This window comes from Oncorhynchus mykiss, chromosome 6, assembly GCF_013265735.2.
Source record: "Oncorhynchus mykiss isolate Arlee chromosome 6, USDA_OmykA_1.1, whole genome shotgun sequence".
Classification (NCBI taxonomy): Eukaryota; Metazoa; Chordata; class Actinopteri; order Salmoniformes; family Salmonidae; genus Oncorhynchus; species Oncorhynchus mykiss.
In genome coordinates, this window is record NC_048570.1 from 68580432 (window position 1) to 68596130 (window position 15699).

Genomic DNA, 15699 nt, shown 5'->3' on the forward strand with positions numbered 1-15699 from the left:
GTCTATCTCTCTTTGTGTCTCCCCACAGTGACTATAACCAAAGATCTATCTCTCTTTGTGTCTCCTCACAGTGCCTCTGGCCCCTGAGCTACAGTTAGAGCCTCTGAACTGCACCACCATCATAGTGCGCTGGCAGCTGGCACCAGGAAACTCTGTCAGCATCCAGGGCTACAGGCTGTTCTACCACGAGGAGAGCCAGGCTGAGAGTTCCCCCATCCAGCTGCGTGTCCAGGAAAACAGGCACACCATTGGTGGCCTAGGTGAGTAGACTCCACATAGTACTATGATCTCACATTGTTGCTAATGATATTTGTCTTGATTTTGGATTTCAATTGCAAGATTAAGAATATGTTCTAGTCAATAGCATGGTTACACAATGAAAGTCCTCCTTAAATTGGATTTGGATCAAGGATGCTCTTAAAAAACCTTTTCTGTGTCCTCACCAGGCATGTTTAAGGTCTTTTTAGGATCAGAAAAGCCCATTAGTTTGGCAAGGACAAAGTATTTTCATGTGAGTTGTGGGGGCTCATGTCCAAAGGTCCAGAAAGAAGCCAACCCCCCATGACCTTACGGCCCTGGCCTGGTTTCCAATGTATGTCCCCCCAACAGATTTAGAAATAGCTGCTTAGCTGGGACTGAGGAAGGGGTTTTGGGGACATATGCTGGTTCTCTGGCCTCTGGGTCAAATACATTTTGCCAAGTTGGAGAGTGTGGCTGGAAAGGGAGTCCCACACTACTGCAGTGGACAACTGACCATCTGTGGACAGAGGAGGTCGGCCAGGTGGCCAGCAGCTGAATTTTGAATCAGGAAGCTCTGGCACTAGACCAGGATTAGAACGCATAAGGGGGGGGGGGGGGGTAAATACAGTATGTGTCCCCTTTTACCTTTTTGTTTTCTTGCTACAGTATGTGTTTTGTTTTGTCATGGAGGGGTCTTACTGTGAAGGGGCGATAAATATGACTGCTGAAACTTCCCCCATTTTGGCACCAGCTGTTGTTTAGCATGACACAAGTAGGTTTTAAAGTGAGTAGGTTTTAAAGTGAGTAGGTTTTAAAGTGAGTAGGTTTTAAAGTGAGTAGGTTTTAAAGTGAGTAGGTTTTAAAGTGAGTAGGTTTTAAAGTGAGTAGGTTTTAAAGTGAGTAGGTTTTAAAGTGAGTAGGTTTTAAAGTGAGTAGGTTTTAAAGTGAGTAGGTTTTAAAGTGCTGTACTTTATGAAATATTTGTTGTTTTGAATGGATAATTATTTTTCAATAGAGAGTATTTTTATGAAGCTTGATGTAAAACCTATTGGAGAAATAGAACACATGAAGTCTGGCTTTTTGTGTATATTCTCCTTTTCCTCATGAACCACATTTTCCTCCTGGAATAATGAACATAGTGGACAAACAAGTTGTAGTAATGTGACATAGATAGATATCACCAAAACACACTTACTATGCCTTGGTTTTTCATTCGTTTCTCATTGAAACAGTTTAAATGTGCTTGTTTGATAGAATAGCTGGCAGAGGTGTATTCCAGGGCTGTCTTTAGAGGAGAGGGAAGCTGTTATTGTGGAGCAGATTTATGGTGTGTTTTATGACTGCTGTGAGCAGAGCATTTGGAGGAGAATTCACATCAAAGGCTTTCATTGTGTTAGGCTTTAAGGGCCACAAAAGAGACTTAATTGACCGAGAGTCAACCAAATTCAGCCCCTCACCACTGGTAGCTGAGCTTTTCTGTAAATACATATCCATGGAATGTGTCTAGTAGTATGACATGTTGAAGAGAAGTATGCATCTCATTTATCTTCCCAAAGGTTTCCCCCCTCAAGGAAGAGACTTCCTGTTGGAGAAGAGACACAGCAGTTTAATTTGTCACGTATTACTGTCAGTGTCAGATAGGTTTTAGGTACGACTTCAGTGCCTGCCCATGGCACCACATTTTTACAACGTTGATTTCAGTAAGTGGTGTGTTAAACAGAGAGACAGCTTAAGATAAAAATACTGACTTGACTCAGTTTTCCCTTCGGATATATGCTGTGACATAGATAATAAACCAATACGAGAAGTGTAACATTAAGTCATTTTTAATTTTCGTGGAGGTGACCCACATCTCCAAACAGGGTATTTTAATTAAAACGGGGTGTTCTTATCAATTTGGGTCTGCTTTAATGCCCATGTTTGCCCATAATTGAGTAGTCCCTGTCTCGATTTGACCTTCCAAGGACAGAACAGCAGTGGAAAGGGCATTTCCCTATTGATTTTCTTCAATGTTGTTTGAGTGACAAACCATGACTTATGTCCTTTAATAAACTATACATATTGTGCCCGGTAGGACATTGTTTTCTTACTGACTTTTAATCAGTCTACTTACTATTGAATTGATGAAGTGTTTTTCCATTAGAAAACACTCTGGATTCGTCTAATAACAAGATTATTTACCCTCCATGGCATGTCTGAAGTAGAGAGCAAAATGGAGCTTCAATTAAAATGTTAATTGGATTTTATCCAGGATAAAGGATTACGCTGTAATGTCTCTGATAGTAATGCAATTAACAGAGGATTTAACTTTAACTCTTTACTTCACCCAAGGACACTTGTGACAGTCACACGGGTTTGGAAACCACAACCACACACAGACTAGAGAATGTGTTCGATCAGTCAGGGATTATGAACAACACCAATCTCACTGAGTGACTTGATAAGTATTTCAGATCCCTGGGACCTAAATTCACTTAGCTTTGATGTGGTAAAGACAACAAGCCAACCATTACTGTATTATTGAGTCAATGTTGCTCTAAAGTGCACAAATAACATACCTCTTTAACAGAAAAAAAGACATGAACATGGTTGAGTTCTAAATGTGTAGTAGAAACAGACCAGCTCTGCTCTGGCTACTAAATGATCTCTTAAGACCATTCCACATGACTGAAAGGGCTCTCTAAGTTAGGAATGTGAGAGGTTGTAGCTCAGTGTATAAAAGACATGGTGTTGAAATACTGAGGTCCCATTCATGTTTATTCTTCCTGTGGCATAGTCACGGTTGAAATACCTCCCATACCTGTTGGCACCAGGACTGGGTGTACGGTAGTAGATTTATCTCATAGCTTGGGGCCACCTTGCCCATCGTGGAGTGGTCTTTTCTCTGGGAAAGCATTAGTTATTGCATGCCTGGTGTCAGATAAAAGATAGATGGGTATTAGTGAGCCCACTACATCAATAAACTGTGTTTGCCTGTGTGTGTGTGTGTGTGTCAGAGGGAGATATACGCTCCCCCTATGGTATATGCTGCTTTGTGGATCAGTGTGGGAGTTGACATTTATAGCCCTGGCTCAGACCCTTCTTGCTGTGGCCTGGGGGGCCATTCTCAGGGCAGAACAAAGCCTTAGGGGCCTGCAGGATCTGCAAAACGGCTGTAAAAAAATCAGGTGACCACAAACAGCTCAAGAATTTCCCCACAAATATAAACTGGCATCATAATTCATGGGGAGAGAAAAGCCTTGCAAGATTAACCCAACAGGCATGACGAGAAAATGAACCAGCTTCACTTTGGTGCATCTTTACGCAATGGCAGGGTTAGGCAGATTGTGTATTATTCTGAGGAAATTAGTAATGAACTTTTCTCAAGCAAAGTGAGTAAGGCACAACAAGTTTGAGTGGTTAGTTTTTGTGATACCTAACAAGAAACATTTGGCCTTGAATCCACACACAGGGTTGCCCATTTTATATGTGGCAACTGAAGCATATCTTATCTTTGTGAGGGATTTGGTGTTGTTGAATGAACCAGGGCTAACACACATTTCCTTTTGACCAGGATTTATTGTGAGTGGCGGTTAGTGCAAGCATGGTTGACTCCATACAGAGGGGGAGGTTTGTGTGGACACCTCTTATCTTCAACCATGGAGATCCCTGATAACCTTACCCAAACCATGTGTATTACTCACTGATTTTAAAATGAACACTTCAATACATTTCCATGAAGTAAAATTCCATATTTTCTCCTAAATTGCTTACAGAAAACTTTTGCAAGTTCTGAATTTGTTCAGTTTTCTGAATTTATACAGAAAACAAAGTTTAAACTTACGTCACTCCTATGTTTTAAAGAGCAGTTAAGCTGAACAATTGAGCTCGCCATATCTAATCATACTTTCATTATATCGGCTATGAAATTGCCCATTGAAGAGTTCTGCTCTCTCGCTTTACCATTTCCTCCTATTGACACTATTTACCGTCACCTATTTAGTGACTTTTTATTTTTGTCTCTTGGTGTTTTCCCCCCCTTTTCTGCACAGTTCCCCTGCTTGACCCTCCCCCCTAAGAGCAGTGTCCATAACCCTTCCTTTGGCAGGATTTAGCTTGCCCAGATTCCATGTCAAAGGTCATGGCCCAGATGTCAAAGCCCGCTCTCGCAGCCCCTCTCCTGCATAATTACTGCAGGCCCATTGTGCTGTGGGGCTGGGCAGGGTTGGGACTGTGAGACCCTGACTGCTCCTCTTCAGAGATTGGGGCCGAACAAAAGCCCCTGGGACTGTCCAAAGCCCGGCCAGCCTGTCTGTGGACACCAGAGTGGACATGGGACAGGAGGGACAGAAGAGTGCTATGCTAGTGTATACTAATTCATTGTCTTTTCCTAGAGAAAGTAAAGATATATAAACCTCACAAATATGTGCAATTAATTTTTTAAAGAACTAATTAGCATAACTATATGTTTTCTGTAGCAAATGACTACAGAAGCCTAGTCATTGATCTATCTATAATGTAGAAACATAAAGAGAGAAGCTTCATATTTTTATGCAATCATATTATCAGTAACATTTCCTTTGATCCTATTCTAAGTTGTTGTATCTAATCTTTAGAGGATACCACATAGATTTTTAAGACACTTTGAAGTATTTTTTCTCCCCTCCTGCAAGTCACTTCTTTATCTTTCCCAATTAAGGCTTAGGGACCAGAGAAAGGGCACGGATTCTGAGGGAGAAAAAAAGAGGCTCAACTCGTATTCTACACCCATGACCTCAGATTCCTTCTGAGTTTTATCTAGGCCTGACCTGCTGGCTCCATTGAAGCTCCGCAGGGCTAGGGGTCTTAATGGCACAAACCACACCCCTCGGACTCTCCTCTTGCCCATCCCCCTGCCTCCCATAGCCCTGACTCCACCCCCTGGACCATCCCATAGCCTCAAGGCTCTCAGACCGATCCTAGAAAAAACACAGTTGTTTTAGAGCATAGTAAACATGATGAGATGGTTGTTCAACAAAGTGGTTGGATTTTTCACAGTGACTGTAATTGCTTTTTGATATGTTCAACTCTTTTGAAGATATAGAGCCTGCTCATCATTACAACATATATTTTCACACACATGCAGTGAATATGATCCTCTAGCAGTTTGTCAGATGATCAACATGGGTTACCCTTGGGTTTAGATCATCTAATTTAAGGTTTCCAAAACTCGGTCCCGGGGCCCCTCCTGGGTGCATGTTTTGGTTTTGCCCTAGCACTACACAGCTGATTCAAATAATCAAAGCTTGATGTTAAGTTGGAATCAGCTGTGTTTAAATTGTTTTTATTTAACCTTTATTTAACCAGGTAGGCCAGTTGAGAACAAGTTCTCATTTACAACTGTGTAGTGCTAGAGCAAAAAACTAAACGGGGGGCAGGTCCAAGTTTGGGAAACCCTGATCTAACTGACTACCTTTTATTTGTCTCTGAGACATGATCACAGAAACTGTTAGTAACGTAGAACTCATAAATGACTGCTTCTGTGACTGGAACTGAGGATAGGCATGACTTCAGTTTGTATCCACACTCCTGTGCTCCTCTCAACGTATGCGTCCTGGAGCACAACCTAGTGGTCATGTTCTACACTGCATTACTGTTCCATGGCAAAAGGGAAGGGGGATACCTAGTCAGTTGTACAACTGAATGCATTCAACTGAAATGTGTCTTCCGCATTTAACCCAACCCCTCTGAATCAGAGAGGTGTGAACGGCTGCCTTAATCGACATCCACATCTTTGGCACCTGGGTAACAGTGGGTTAACTGCCTTGCTCAGGACGACAGATTTTTACCTTGTCAGCTTTGTGATTCGATCCAGCAAACTTTTGGTTACTGGTGCTCACTATTCCACTGATACTAGTTATGTTATTAGTACCTGTACAACTTCTCATGAAGTACTGCGATCTAGCTGTATAATTCTGTAAAGCATAGATGATGTTCTTCTATACAGCCTACTACACTTACCCCCACTCTTCGGTTGGATAATGATGTGTCATCCCACAGCCTCTTACGTAGGCAGGCCTATGATGTGCTGTAAGATCTCATGTAAGGCCGTGCAGCACTTCAGTTTCCTCTAGACTAGACTGTATTTCAGTGCTGTTTCGACAACTGATGACTGAAATGCAAATCAATATGTCCCAGTGTTTTCAAAATAAACGTATTGAATTAACACACAGATTGAAGCTAATTTGCTTAGATTCCTCTGCTTACTCTGTGTGTAATGATGGGTGACATACTTTGAAATATTGAAGAACCTTGGAATTCCTAGGAGGCAGTAAGTCATTAGTTTGATAGATCCTCAGCTATTTCAGCAAGGTCCTCATGGTTGCAGCAGGAGCTTCCTGTAATTGCCTGTGTAATGATAGTTTAATACACTGCAGCCGGTTCACCCAATACAGCTATACTCTAGCTCAACCAATTTTTCTGGAATGAGTTATACTATTGTTACGCACAAGACAGGGTAATAACACATTAATATGATGAAGTATTACCTTTCCAACCCTATCCTCCTTATCTGAATATGTCATGCACAGTAACCTGGTTATTCCAGGATGACAAGAGATCGTAGTCTAGGAGACAAATTAACCAATCAATGCCGATATGAAGTGAAACATTTGGATAGTGTTTGGCCTGAACATTTTATCAGTGACCTGTTGGGTACAGAGAGCACATTTAACTTAGCAGCGTTTGTTCTACCTGGGGTCTGTTAGGCCATGTGATTGGCCGCTCTGTCTTTCCTAGGGAGGGCATTGTCCTGTGGTTTAACCCCCCCACCCTGGAGCTGAATAGGACTGCTCACTGGCCAGCAGCCCTGGGTAGGGCATGACATATTCTCTCCTACTCTCCCTGAAAAGGCAGAGTGATGGATAAAGGAGGCCCTCTATTGTGTGCCTCAGTGCCCTGAGCAGGGCAGGAACTGACCTAGGGACTGGCCTCCCAGCACTCAGCATCTGTCGCAGAGCTCCACAGCCAAACCACACTGACCTCTCAGCCATGCTCTTTCTGATCCAGCACCCTCACAGCCCACTGGTTGGAGAAATCACACAGCCTCTGGTTCAGTGTAATGCCCCCCAGTGGACAGATACGCTCACTTCCACTGTAAGGTCACATTGGTCAATTTGAGGTGAAAGTCTATATGATGTATGCAAAAAAGTGTATTACACCCATAGGCCTACAGTGAAAGATATGTACATGTTGTTATTTTTAGACCCAAGAAAGAAGTACCATGTGAAGCTCCTGGCGTTCAGTTTCATAGGCGATGGCTACCAGGCAGACCAGACTATCAGCACCCCTGGATGTGTCTGTAAGTTATTCACATAAAGCAAGCAACCATTGTCTATTGAGATAGATGATAGTTATCAATCCTTCGACGCAAGAGTACCTCTAACATAAAAAAAATTCTGTGTGCATCAGCGGTTCGTGATCGTATGGTGCCCCCTCCGCCACCCCCTCACCACGTGTATGCCAAGGCTAACAGCTCGTCTGCCGTATTCCTCCACTGGGGGCGTCCAGCCTTCACCTCCAGCCAGATCGTCAACTACACCATCCGCTGTAACCCTGTGGGCCTTCAGAACGCCTCCCTGGTACTCTACCTGCAGACGTGAGTGTCCTATATAATACCTTCCTCTTCATACCCCATAGCACATAGTAATTTAACTGGATAGAGGGCACTTAGTATGGTCATAAAACTCAGGGTAGCACTTAGTATGGATTTAAGAATTTGCAGGTCAATTGCCAAAGTATTGGATCTGATTAATAATCTCCATATACAGTATATGTTCTAAATCCATTTTTATCATTGTGGTTCTCCTCTACAGTGCTGAGAAGAACATCCTGGTCCCGGACTTAGAGCCCAACACCAGGTATGAGTTTGCTGTCCGCCTGCACCTTGACCAACTGTCCAGCCCCTGGAGCCCTGTGGTCTACCAGAGCACTCTGCCTGAAGGTGAGCACCAACATGGCTTCATACAGCAGCACATGCTGTATAGATGAATAGAATATTCTCTCACCCTTTTTGGGCTCCGATGGTATTTCCTAGCCTACTGAAATAGAATACTTACTGGAATTATTGTGCCTGTCTTAAAAATCTCCCCAGGACTCTCGCAGTCACGTATCCATAAGGCTCTGCATTCTGCAAACAAATCACAAATAGAGCGCAACCACTTGACAGAGCCTTGCCAATGAGCTCTCATTTTCCCTCTAATGGGGTTTTGCTCTTGAAAGGATTAAAAAGAGACACACAGGAGCAAATTCATTGAACTGCACAGTAGTCTATATGCTCACTCTCACTGCATTATTACACATATCTACACATCTCTAGGGAAAGGGATCATGAGCAAGGGCCATAGCTTGTGAGATGTAGTTATCCTTTTGAGTGACATCAAAGAACCTTCTCTGATTAAAATTTCGCGCTTTGGTCTAGGCCCTGGTTCAGACATACAATTTCAGTATTCCTCAAAACTCATTACCAGTTACGAAGAGCAAATTTTTTTTTATGGCAGATGTACATCTTCAGCGATTTAGCCTCAGGGTTAAAACTGGCATTTCTTCTTCCCCAGCACCTACTCTGCCACCGTCAGGTGTGAAAGTGACTCTGATAGAAGACGACACAGCGCTGGTGTCATGGAAACTTCCAGATGAGCCCAACTTGGCGGTGACACGTTATACCATCTTCTACGCTTCCAGGAAGGCCTGGGTAGCTGGAGAGTGGAAGGTGCTGCAGAGGGAAGGTGAGCCAAAGAGAGCGAAAGAGAGCGAGAGAGAGAGGCTGCAGGCTAAACTGGGCTGCAAAGACAGAGCCCTGCCCCAGCTCCACACCATTGGAAATCAACAAATGTCATCCTCTGATCCATTTCTGTATTTGTCACTAGTCCTTGTGATCTCAGGTTGTTCTTAGATAACCCTGTCTTTGTGGCTTTAGGTCCAATATTCTCATTCTCCTCTTTTAAGTGAGTGAAGGAAGGACTTCAATCACTCAAGATTGTAATCATTCAACTTGAAACACACTGGTCAAGAGTGCTGTAGTTACTTTGGACTACTACCATATAGTTAATGTGGCCATAGCAGCACACACATATGTTTTGTGTACCCAAAGGCCTGACGTGTGGCAGTAAGTATTACTGGCCGGTAAGTATTACTGGAGTGTCCAGCTCCTGGGTAAAAACACAGATTCTGGGTAGCATAGGCGTAATTGAGAGCAGATGACTCCAGGAAATGTGAGGCATCTGATCTTTCCTTTCTAAGCCACAGGTGAGGGGGTCAAAAGTGAGGCTGTTCACAAAGCCATCCTGCCTTGCCCCAGCCCCCCACCACTGGATATCAACCCTGTCGCCCCAACTGTTACTGCAGGGGAACTGGGTGGTATTGGGGGGGGGGGGGGGGGGGTTAGAGCCCTCTGATCCCTGACCCTCTGTCCTTTGCCTGACAATCTGGTCACAAATATCCCCTCATATGCCTCAGGTTTTTTTCCACTGAGTTGTAAACCCCTGTTCTTCATGGGTCAGTTGAAAATGGGAGATAGGCGCAACCAAAATCAGGCCTGACATATTTCCTCCAGTTCATTTATTTAGAGATGAATTTGAACAGCTATATTTATTACCACGTGGTGAATGACAACACTGCAGCGTGTTAAAACAATATTCACATTTCCATGTCCTTTTATTGCTGAGGCTCAAATGGGTTGACATAGGTCACTAATCACATATTTCTCGGTGATAGGGAGCATCACCATGGCTCTACTGGAGAACCTACAGCCGGGGAACATCTACCTGGTCAAGGTGTCTGCGTCCAACGATATGGGAGACGGGCCGTTTTCACACACCGTGGAACTGGCCGTGCAGAACGATGGCTCCACCTCCGGTCACAACCCCAGGCGCTCCCATGGCTCAGCTACAGGTTAGTGACTAATGTGGTGCATACTTGGTCTTTCTTTCATTGACTTTCATGACAGGATTCCTCTTGTTGTCGTCACTTGACCTACTAGATGTAATTCAAATTCAATAGCTTGGCCTGCAGCCTTGGTCTCCTGCTAAATTATTTACACTGTAATACATCTCTGTGAATGTCAGGGGAGGTGATTGCCAGCTATATTGATTTTGATACACAGTGTGGAGATGTAGTACCCACACAGACCCTAGATAGGAGTGTATGTCTCCTGTGGCTGTCTCATCACTTGTGACAACTGTCTTGCAGTGTTCTCTAGTGGTTTCTACCACCTGGACCAGAAGTCAATGACAGGGATCATCGTGGGGGTTTGCATTGCACTGATCTGCATCATCATCTGTGCCTTCATCCTTGTCTGCAGAGGCAAAAACAGGTAACCATTTTAATAGATTTAGTGTGTTGTTGTAACTTGATATGAGATTACTTTTCTGACTGCCCAGTTGGTTTGGATAGAACCTCTGCTGTTATTTCTATATTAATATTGTATGATTGTTTGACAGGAAATCGTCAGCTACTAAAGCCATCAGGCAGGAGTCTGGTCAGGTCCCCTCTGCTTCAGTCCACCTGGGCTCTGAGGGCCAGGCTGAGAATGCTGATGTTATGGTGCCAATGATGAGAGCAGACCACTTCATTGATGCCAAGGTAAGGGGATATGGCTGTTACGCCCTTCCTTTCCTCTAACAATTCCTCTTGCATTATGTCTCCAAAGTACATGGAAAATAACCAATGTAGACAGATTCAGAGCATTGCAAATTGTATTTAATTTCCAGGGGGGAACAAATCTGATCATCAATAGCCTCGGACCAGTTTATCCAATCACTGAGAAGAGAAATAAGTGGTTTTCCTTCAGTAATCAGAAAAAAATGAATGCTAAGAAAAGCCAGGTAAGAAAGATAAAACAAAAGTGTTCAAGTAAAATAACATTACTTAAATATAACATAATCGGAGGTGAGACCAGCTAGATATTCCTCCCTTTATCCATTTTAATTCCCTTCTTTGTTCTCCCTTTCTTACTTACTCAGATCCAGAGGAAGAGCCATGGAATCTGCTCGTACCAGCCAAGAGCAACAGTGCTGTGCTACAAGGATGAGTCTCTGTCGTCACCCAACCAGCCCACCTCCCTGCAGGTCCTGTTTGGTCCACCTTTTGACACAGAGGGCTCCTCCAACAGCGAGGGCAGCCACGAGACAGGCGACTCGGGCCGTTACTCTCACGACGAGACAGAGATGACCAACCTGTCCTCTGGTCCCAGCAGCCGCCCTGCGTCTCTGAGAGAGGAGAGCGGGGGGTCATTCTGCAGTCCTGCCCAGGAGAGTGAGGGGGAGCTGGAGGAGCAGTCTCACCTCGACCTGGGGATTGGAGACTCCATGGAGAAACCGTGCAACCATCACCACTATCAGGCCCCAGACAATTCCCAGCCTGCACTTTCTCTCTAGCAGTCTGTGTGACCTCCCATCAATCTCTCAACCCTAAACTCACTCCACTGTTTTAAAAGACAATGAGCAGAAATCCAAAAATCCAGGTCTTTGGAAGAACTGGGCTCTGGTTTGGGTTCTGGTGAATGTGTACTCATTTTATTTTTATTCAATGTTTGTGTGTATGTGTTTGAAAGAAAAATCTCACCCACCATGAATGTTTCAAGAGATCGTCAAAAATGTGAAATGTGACTTACATTTTTGACAGTATTTAAGAGTTTATCACTGGAGCAAAGTGTAGAGTGAGCCCTTCTTTTGCTGATTATCTACCTCAGTTTACCTCTCGGTAAACTCCAACTATATATTTTATAATAACGACTTATACCTGAACTATGTAAGGGGTCTCTTCCTTTATGGAACAACTGATACTTCCTGATGGCAATAATTTGTTTTTGCTAGGTAAAATTCGTCCCGTATTCATTTTCCTCCTTGTTTATAATGAAGTACGGGATTGTAAGGGTACTGCAGATCTCAATTAAAGCGTTGTTATTTTCTTCTTTATCACAGGTTATTTAGACTATTTCTCAGGTTACTTTACAATAAGCTTTGAGTGTTTGGCTATGGTAGATTAAGGGCCAGTACAATTTACTACATAAGTTGCTGAAATTCAATAATAAGCCAGTATGACACAATGTAATTTTCAGGTTATCCATAGTAATAATGGTTATTTATATAGTAGTAATAACCATAGTAATAATGGTTAAAAAAAAATCTTTTTTTTTGTTTGTCAATGTGCAGTTGCCCTTACAATTCCTGTTTTATACTACCTCTTTTTAAGCATTATTTTGTTGTGTTACTATTTTCCTAAACTCAGGGAACAAGGTTTAGTACATTTGAAAAGCCATGTGTAATGTTCCATGGTTGACTGACAGGGTATCTTCTTAGTCCTGAACTGCTCATTGTAGGTGGTAGTTGCCATAGATCTGTATTGAATGTATCTCTAGAACATTGTCAGTTACGGTTCAGAGCCTTGTGATGCCCCACTCACAGGTGGAAAAACTTCAGTTTGAATTCAGTTGGAATAATGTGTCTGTGGTATGGCAGGCTATCTTTTTGGTTATTTTGGGAAGAACATACCAAAAATGCTTGTGTCGATGTGTTTCAATACAGCAGACCTTAAAAGCTTTATAAATGGCCTTAAATGGGGAAAGAGACCCTCAGATGTCGGAGACAAGCAGAAAGGATCATATACCAAAGTCCGATCCATCTGAGGTCCAACTCTTTGACACATGGGGATGGGAGAAGTGTGAAGAATGATTGTTGAAAACCAAAAGCGTTAAATCAGTGCGATGGAAGTGAATGAACACCAAAAAAAATTTTTATCTCTAAAGATATCTATATTTTTGTTGACGTTTATGTACTACTGAGTACAGATTTTAGTTACTTTTGTTCTTTAAGTAGTTGATACTTTACCATAGAGTAGAAAAATAAGTTTAGCACTTGTCAGATTAGTTTGATTTGTTGATCACAGCCAATGTGCAGCGGTGACTGATGCTATCATACAAAGTAATTGTTTGCTCCCTCTGTTTGTTTTTGATCTCTCAGCGGGTCCCTGGGAAAATTACAATGAGGTTTTTCTCATGCATTAGACCAAAAATCTAACGCAGATCAGTTGAGATGCTGCTTCTAAGACAAAGCTTTGCACATGTGTGCCCCCGTTCTGTGACCAACTGAGTTGAGATGCGGGTTCTCTCAGAAAGTGCCCCCAGGATTTTGGGCCCTTGATAATGGTTAAAATGACAATTATAATCAATGTCATGCACACTAACCAAATCACCCTATTATTGGTTTTCTTTAGAGCTTTACTGTTGCAACTAGATGTGTACATTGTAGGGGGAAAGTATACTCCGGAGCTATATACAGAATATTATATTGATTCTCATCTTACATTGCAACAGTATTTTCAATCAACGGATTTCTAACTAATAGGATGACAGTTTGCATGAAGTGTGACACAATCAGTTTTACTTTCTTTTGAATATCAAACAATGTATACCAAAGAATTCAGTTCACTGTTGCGCATTGGCAAGAGATCCATTTAGACATATATCTCTGCATGATATTTTCTCATTTTATATGGTTCCAAAAGCTTTATCCCCATTTAGGGTTTGATTACTACTTAATAAATGGGTGTCTATTAGACCACAAACCAAGATGAAAGTGGTAAACAGTTAGTGCTTTTAAACATGCATTGTTATTTGTCATTGAAGCAAAAAAATAAACCAATTTTTCTACATTATTTTTTACTTTTTCTCACTGGAGGAGAAATATATATTATTGTTTTTTCAATGGGGTTTCATATACCCCAGTTTTGAGAAAGTACCAACTGAATTTAGTTTTTTCCTAGATGCCTAAAATGTATTAATCTTTGATACGAATGTGAATACTTCTTTAAACTGTTGTAGATGATCATTAGTCTAAAATGCTGTGTTAAAATGTCAAGTTCATATTGTATATGGAATATTTTAGTTGTTTTTGCTTTTTATTTACATGTGTAATCCTCTGCATTGTTATAATGCCCGGTGACTGCAATCCAACTCTGATAACAACTAAAAGCTGGAATAGACAAGTTATTATTGAGCAGTTGCAGTAACAGTATTGTTTTTGTCTTTTCAATTGTGATAAAGAGTAACCATAGGGTTCTCATTCTTATATATGTTTTCAGAATGTTGGAGAGGGTTCTGCATTCTCGTATTGGTTGTGAATGTCCAATAAGTGATATACTGTCTTCTACCTCAGGTTCCTCTTCCAGCTTTTGATAGAGATGTGATGGATGCTATAGTCAGGGGGAGCCAAGAGATGAAAGAACGAGTGATGCAGATCCAGTCCTGTGTCTCTTAAATGTCAAGAGTTGTGTTATTTTTTTTCCTGAACATGTGAATATAAAGGGATGAAGTGGAGGACTTGGTGTGAATCATAATTATCTGGTGCTCTGAGTCCCCTTTTCGTCTGCAGTCACGTTTTTCTGTAAAGGCTGTGCTGCTGGCTTTAGCTGCAGTGGTGGAGTGCTGTGGGTCATTTACAGTTAAACTCAGGGGAACCCACAGCTGCTCCACAGTTGTAGCGAGAGTAGCTTTGGGACACAACATTGGGAGTCTATGTAACCAATACACACTCTCGTTGTTGTGTTTTGTCATTATTTTGTGTTAATGTTTGCTCTTTGATCACAACACCAACAGCTTTTCTTCAAGGTATTCAAGCAAGCCTTGGTCCTTACAACTTTCTTCATGACAAAAATGTTATAGCCTACTTGTCCAATTAAAGTTACAAATAATTTAAACAATAACTAATTCTGAGAATGACTGATTGAGTTTAAATAAAAAATAAACAATGTGAACTTTCTTGCACGTATTGGTATGTCTGTCCTCACCAATATTAGAGTATTATTATAAAACTATTAGAGACTGTATTAGAGTAGCTAGTATATTTAGTACACACACACACACACACACACGGGTGTACACACACACATCAGCACTGATAATAGGTTAATTTGATATTGTTGTAGGTGTATGCAATAGCTAAGTTAGCTATGCAAAGTGCCAGATAGGTAACCATTTACAGTAACTGCTGTTAATTTTTCCTCTGTCAATAAACACCATCAGTCGACAAAATATATAGATAATCTGACCTTTCTGCAGCAGGTAGCTCTGCCAAGGCAGCTTTTATCTTGTTGCAGGTTGAGGGACTAATTTACTTACACTATCTACTACTAGCTAGTATGACTATAGCATAGCCAGTAACCAGGTACGGCTAGCTAGCCAACAAGATAGTGAGAGCTAGCTAGCCTACTAGCCAACTTTGTTCAGTTGTTGTTGAGTTTGTTCTATTGGCATGCAAACTTTATAATAAGTGCTGCATCTTAGCTAACATTAGTAATTTTATCTTCCGGTCACACTCACACAATCAAATCCTCTCTTTGTGCTACCGACCTAGACTGTAAACACCCCCCTTAAACAATGAATATTTTATGAGGGGGTGTGTACATCTGGGTATGAACAAAACAAGAAACAAAATTCCCAAAATG

At 41.9% G+C, this 15699-nt stretch overlaps 1 protein-coding gene across 1 annotated transcript in view; it reads left to right on the forward strand.

Moving 5' to 3' along the window:
- LOC110526426 (protogenin A-like) overlaps positions 1 to 15152 on the forward strand; it is a 44684-nt gene extending 29532 nt beyond the window's left edge. Inside the window, exons 10-19 of the mRNA XM_036980822.1 lie at positions 72 to 260; positions 7463 to 7558; positions 7669 to 7855; positions 8073 to 8200; positions 8814 to 8984; positions 9973 to 10149; positions 10447 to 10570; positions 10698 to 10839; positions 10968 to 11081; positions 11220 to 15152. Coding sequence (XP_036836717.1) covers positions 72 to 260; positions 7463 to 7558; positions 7669 to 7855; positions 8073 to 8200; positions 8814 to 8984; positions 9973 to 10149; positions 10447 to 10570; positions 10698 to 10839; positions 10968 to 11081; positions 11220 to 11633 — 1742 coding nt within the window. The 3' untranslated portion in view covers positions 11634 to 15152. The remainder of the gene's footprint in view (positions 1 to 71; positions 261 to 7462; positions 7559 to 7668; positions 7856 to 8072; positions 8201 to 8813; positions 8985 to 9972; positions 10150 to 10446; positions 10571 to 10697; positions 10840 to 10967; positions 11082 to 11219) is intronic.
- Positions 15153 to 15699: the final 547 nt, after the last annotated feature.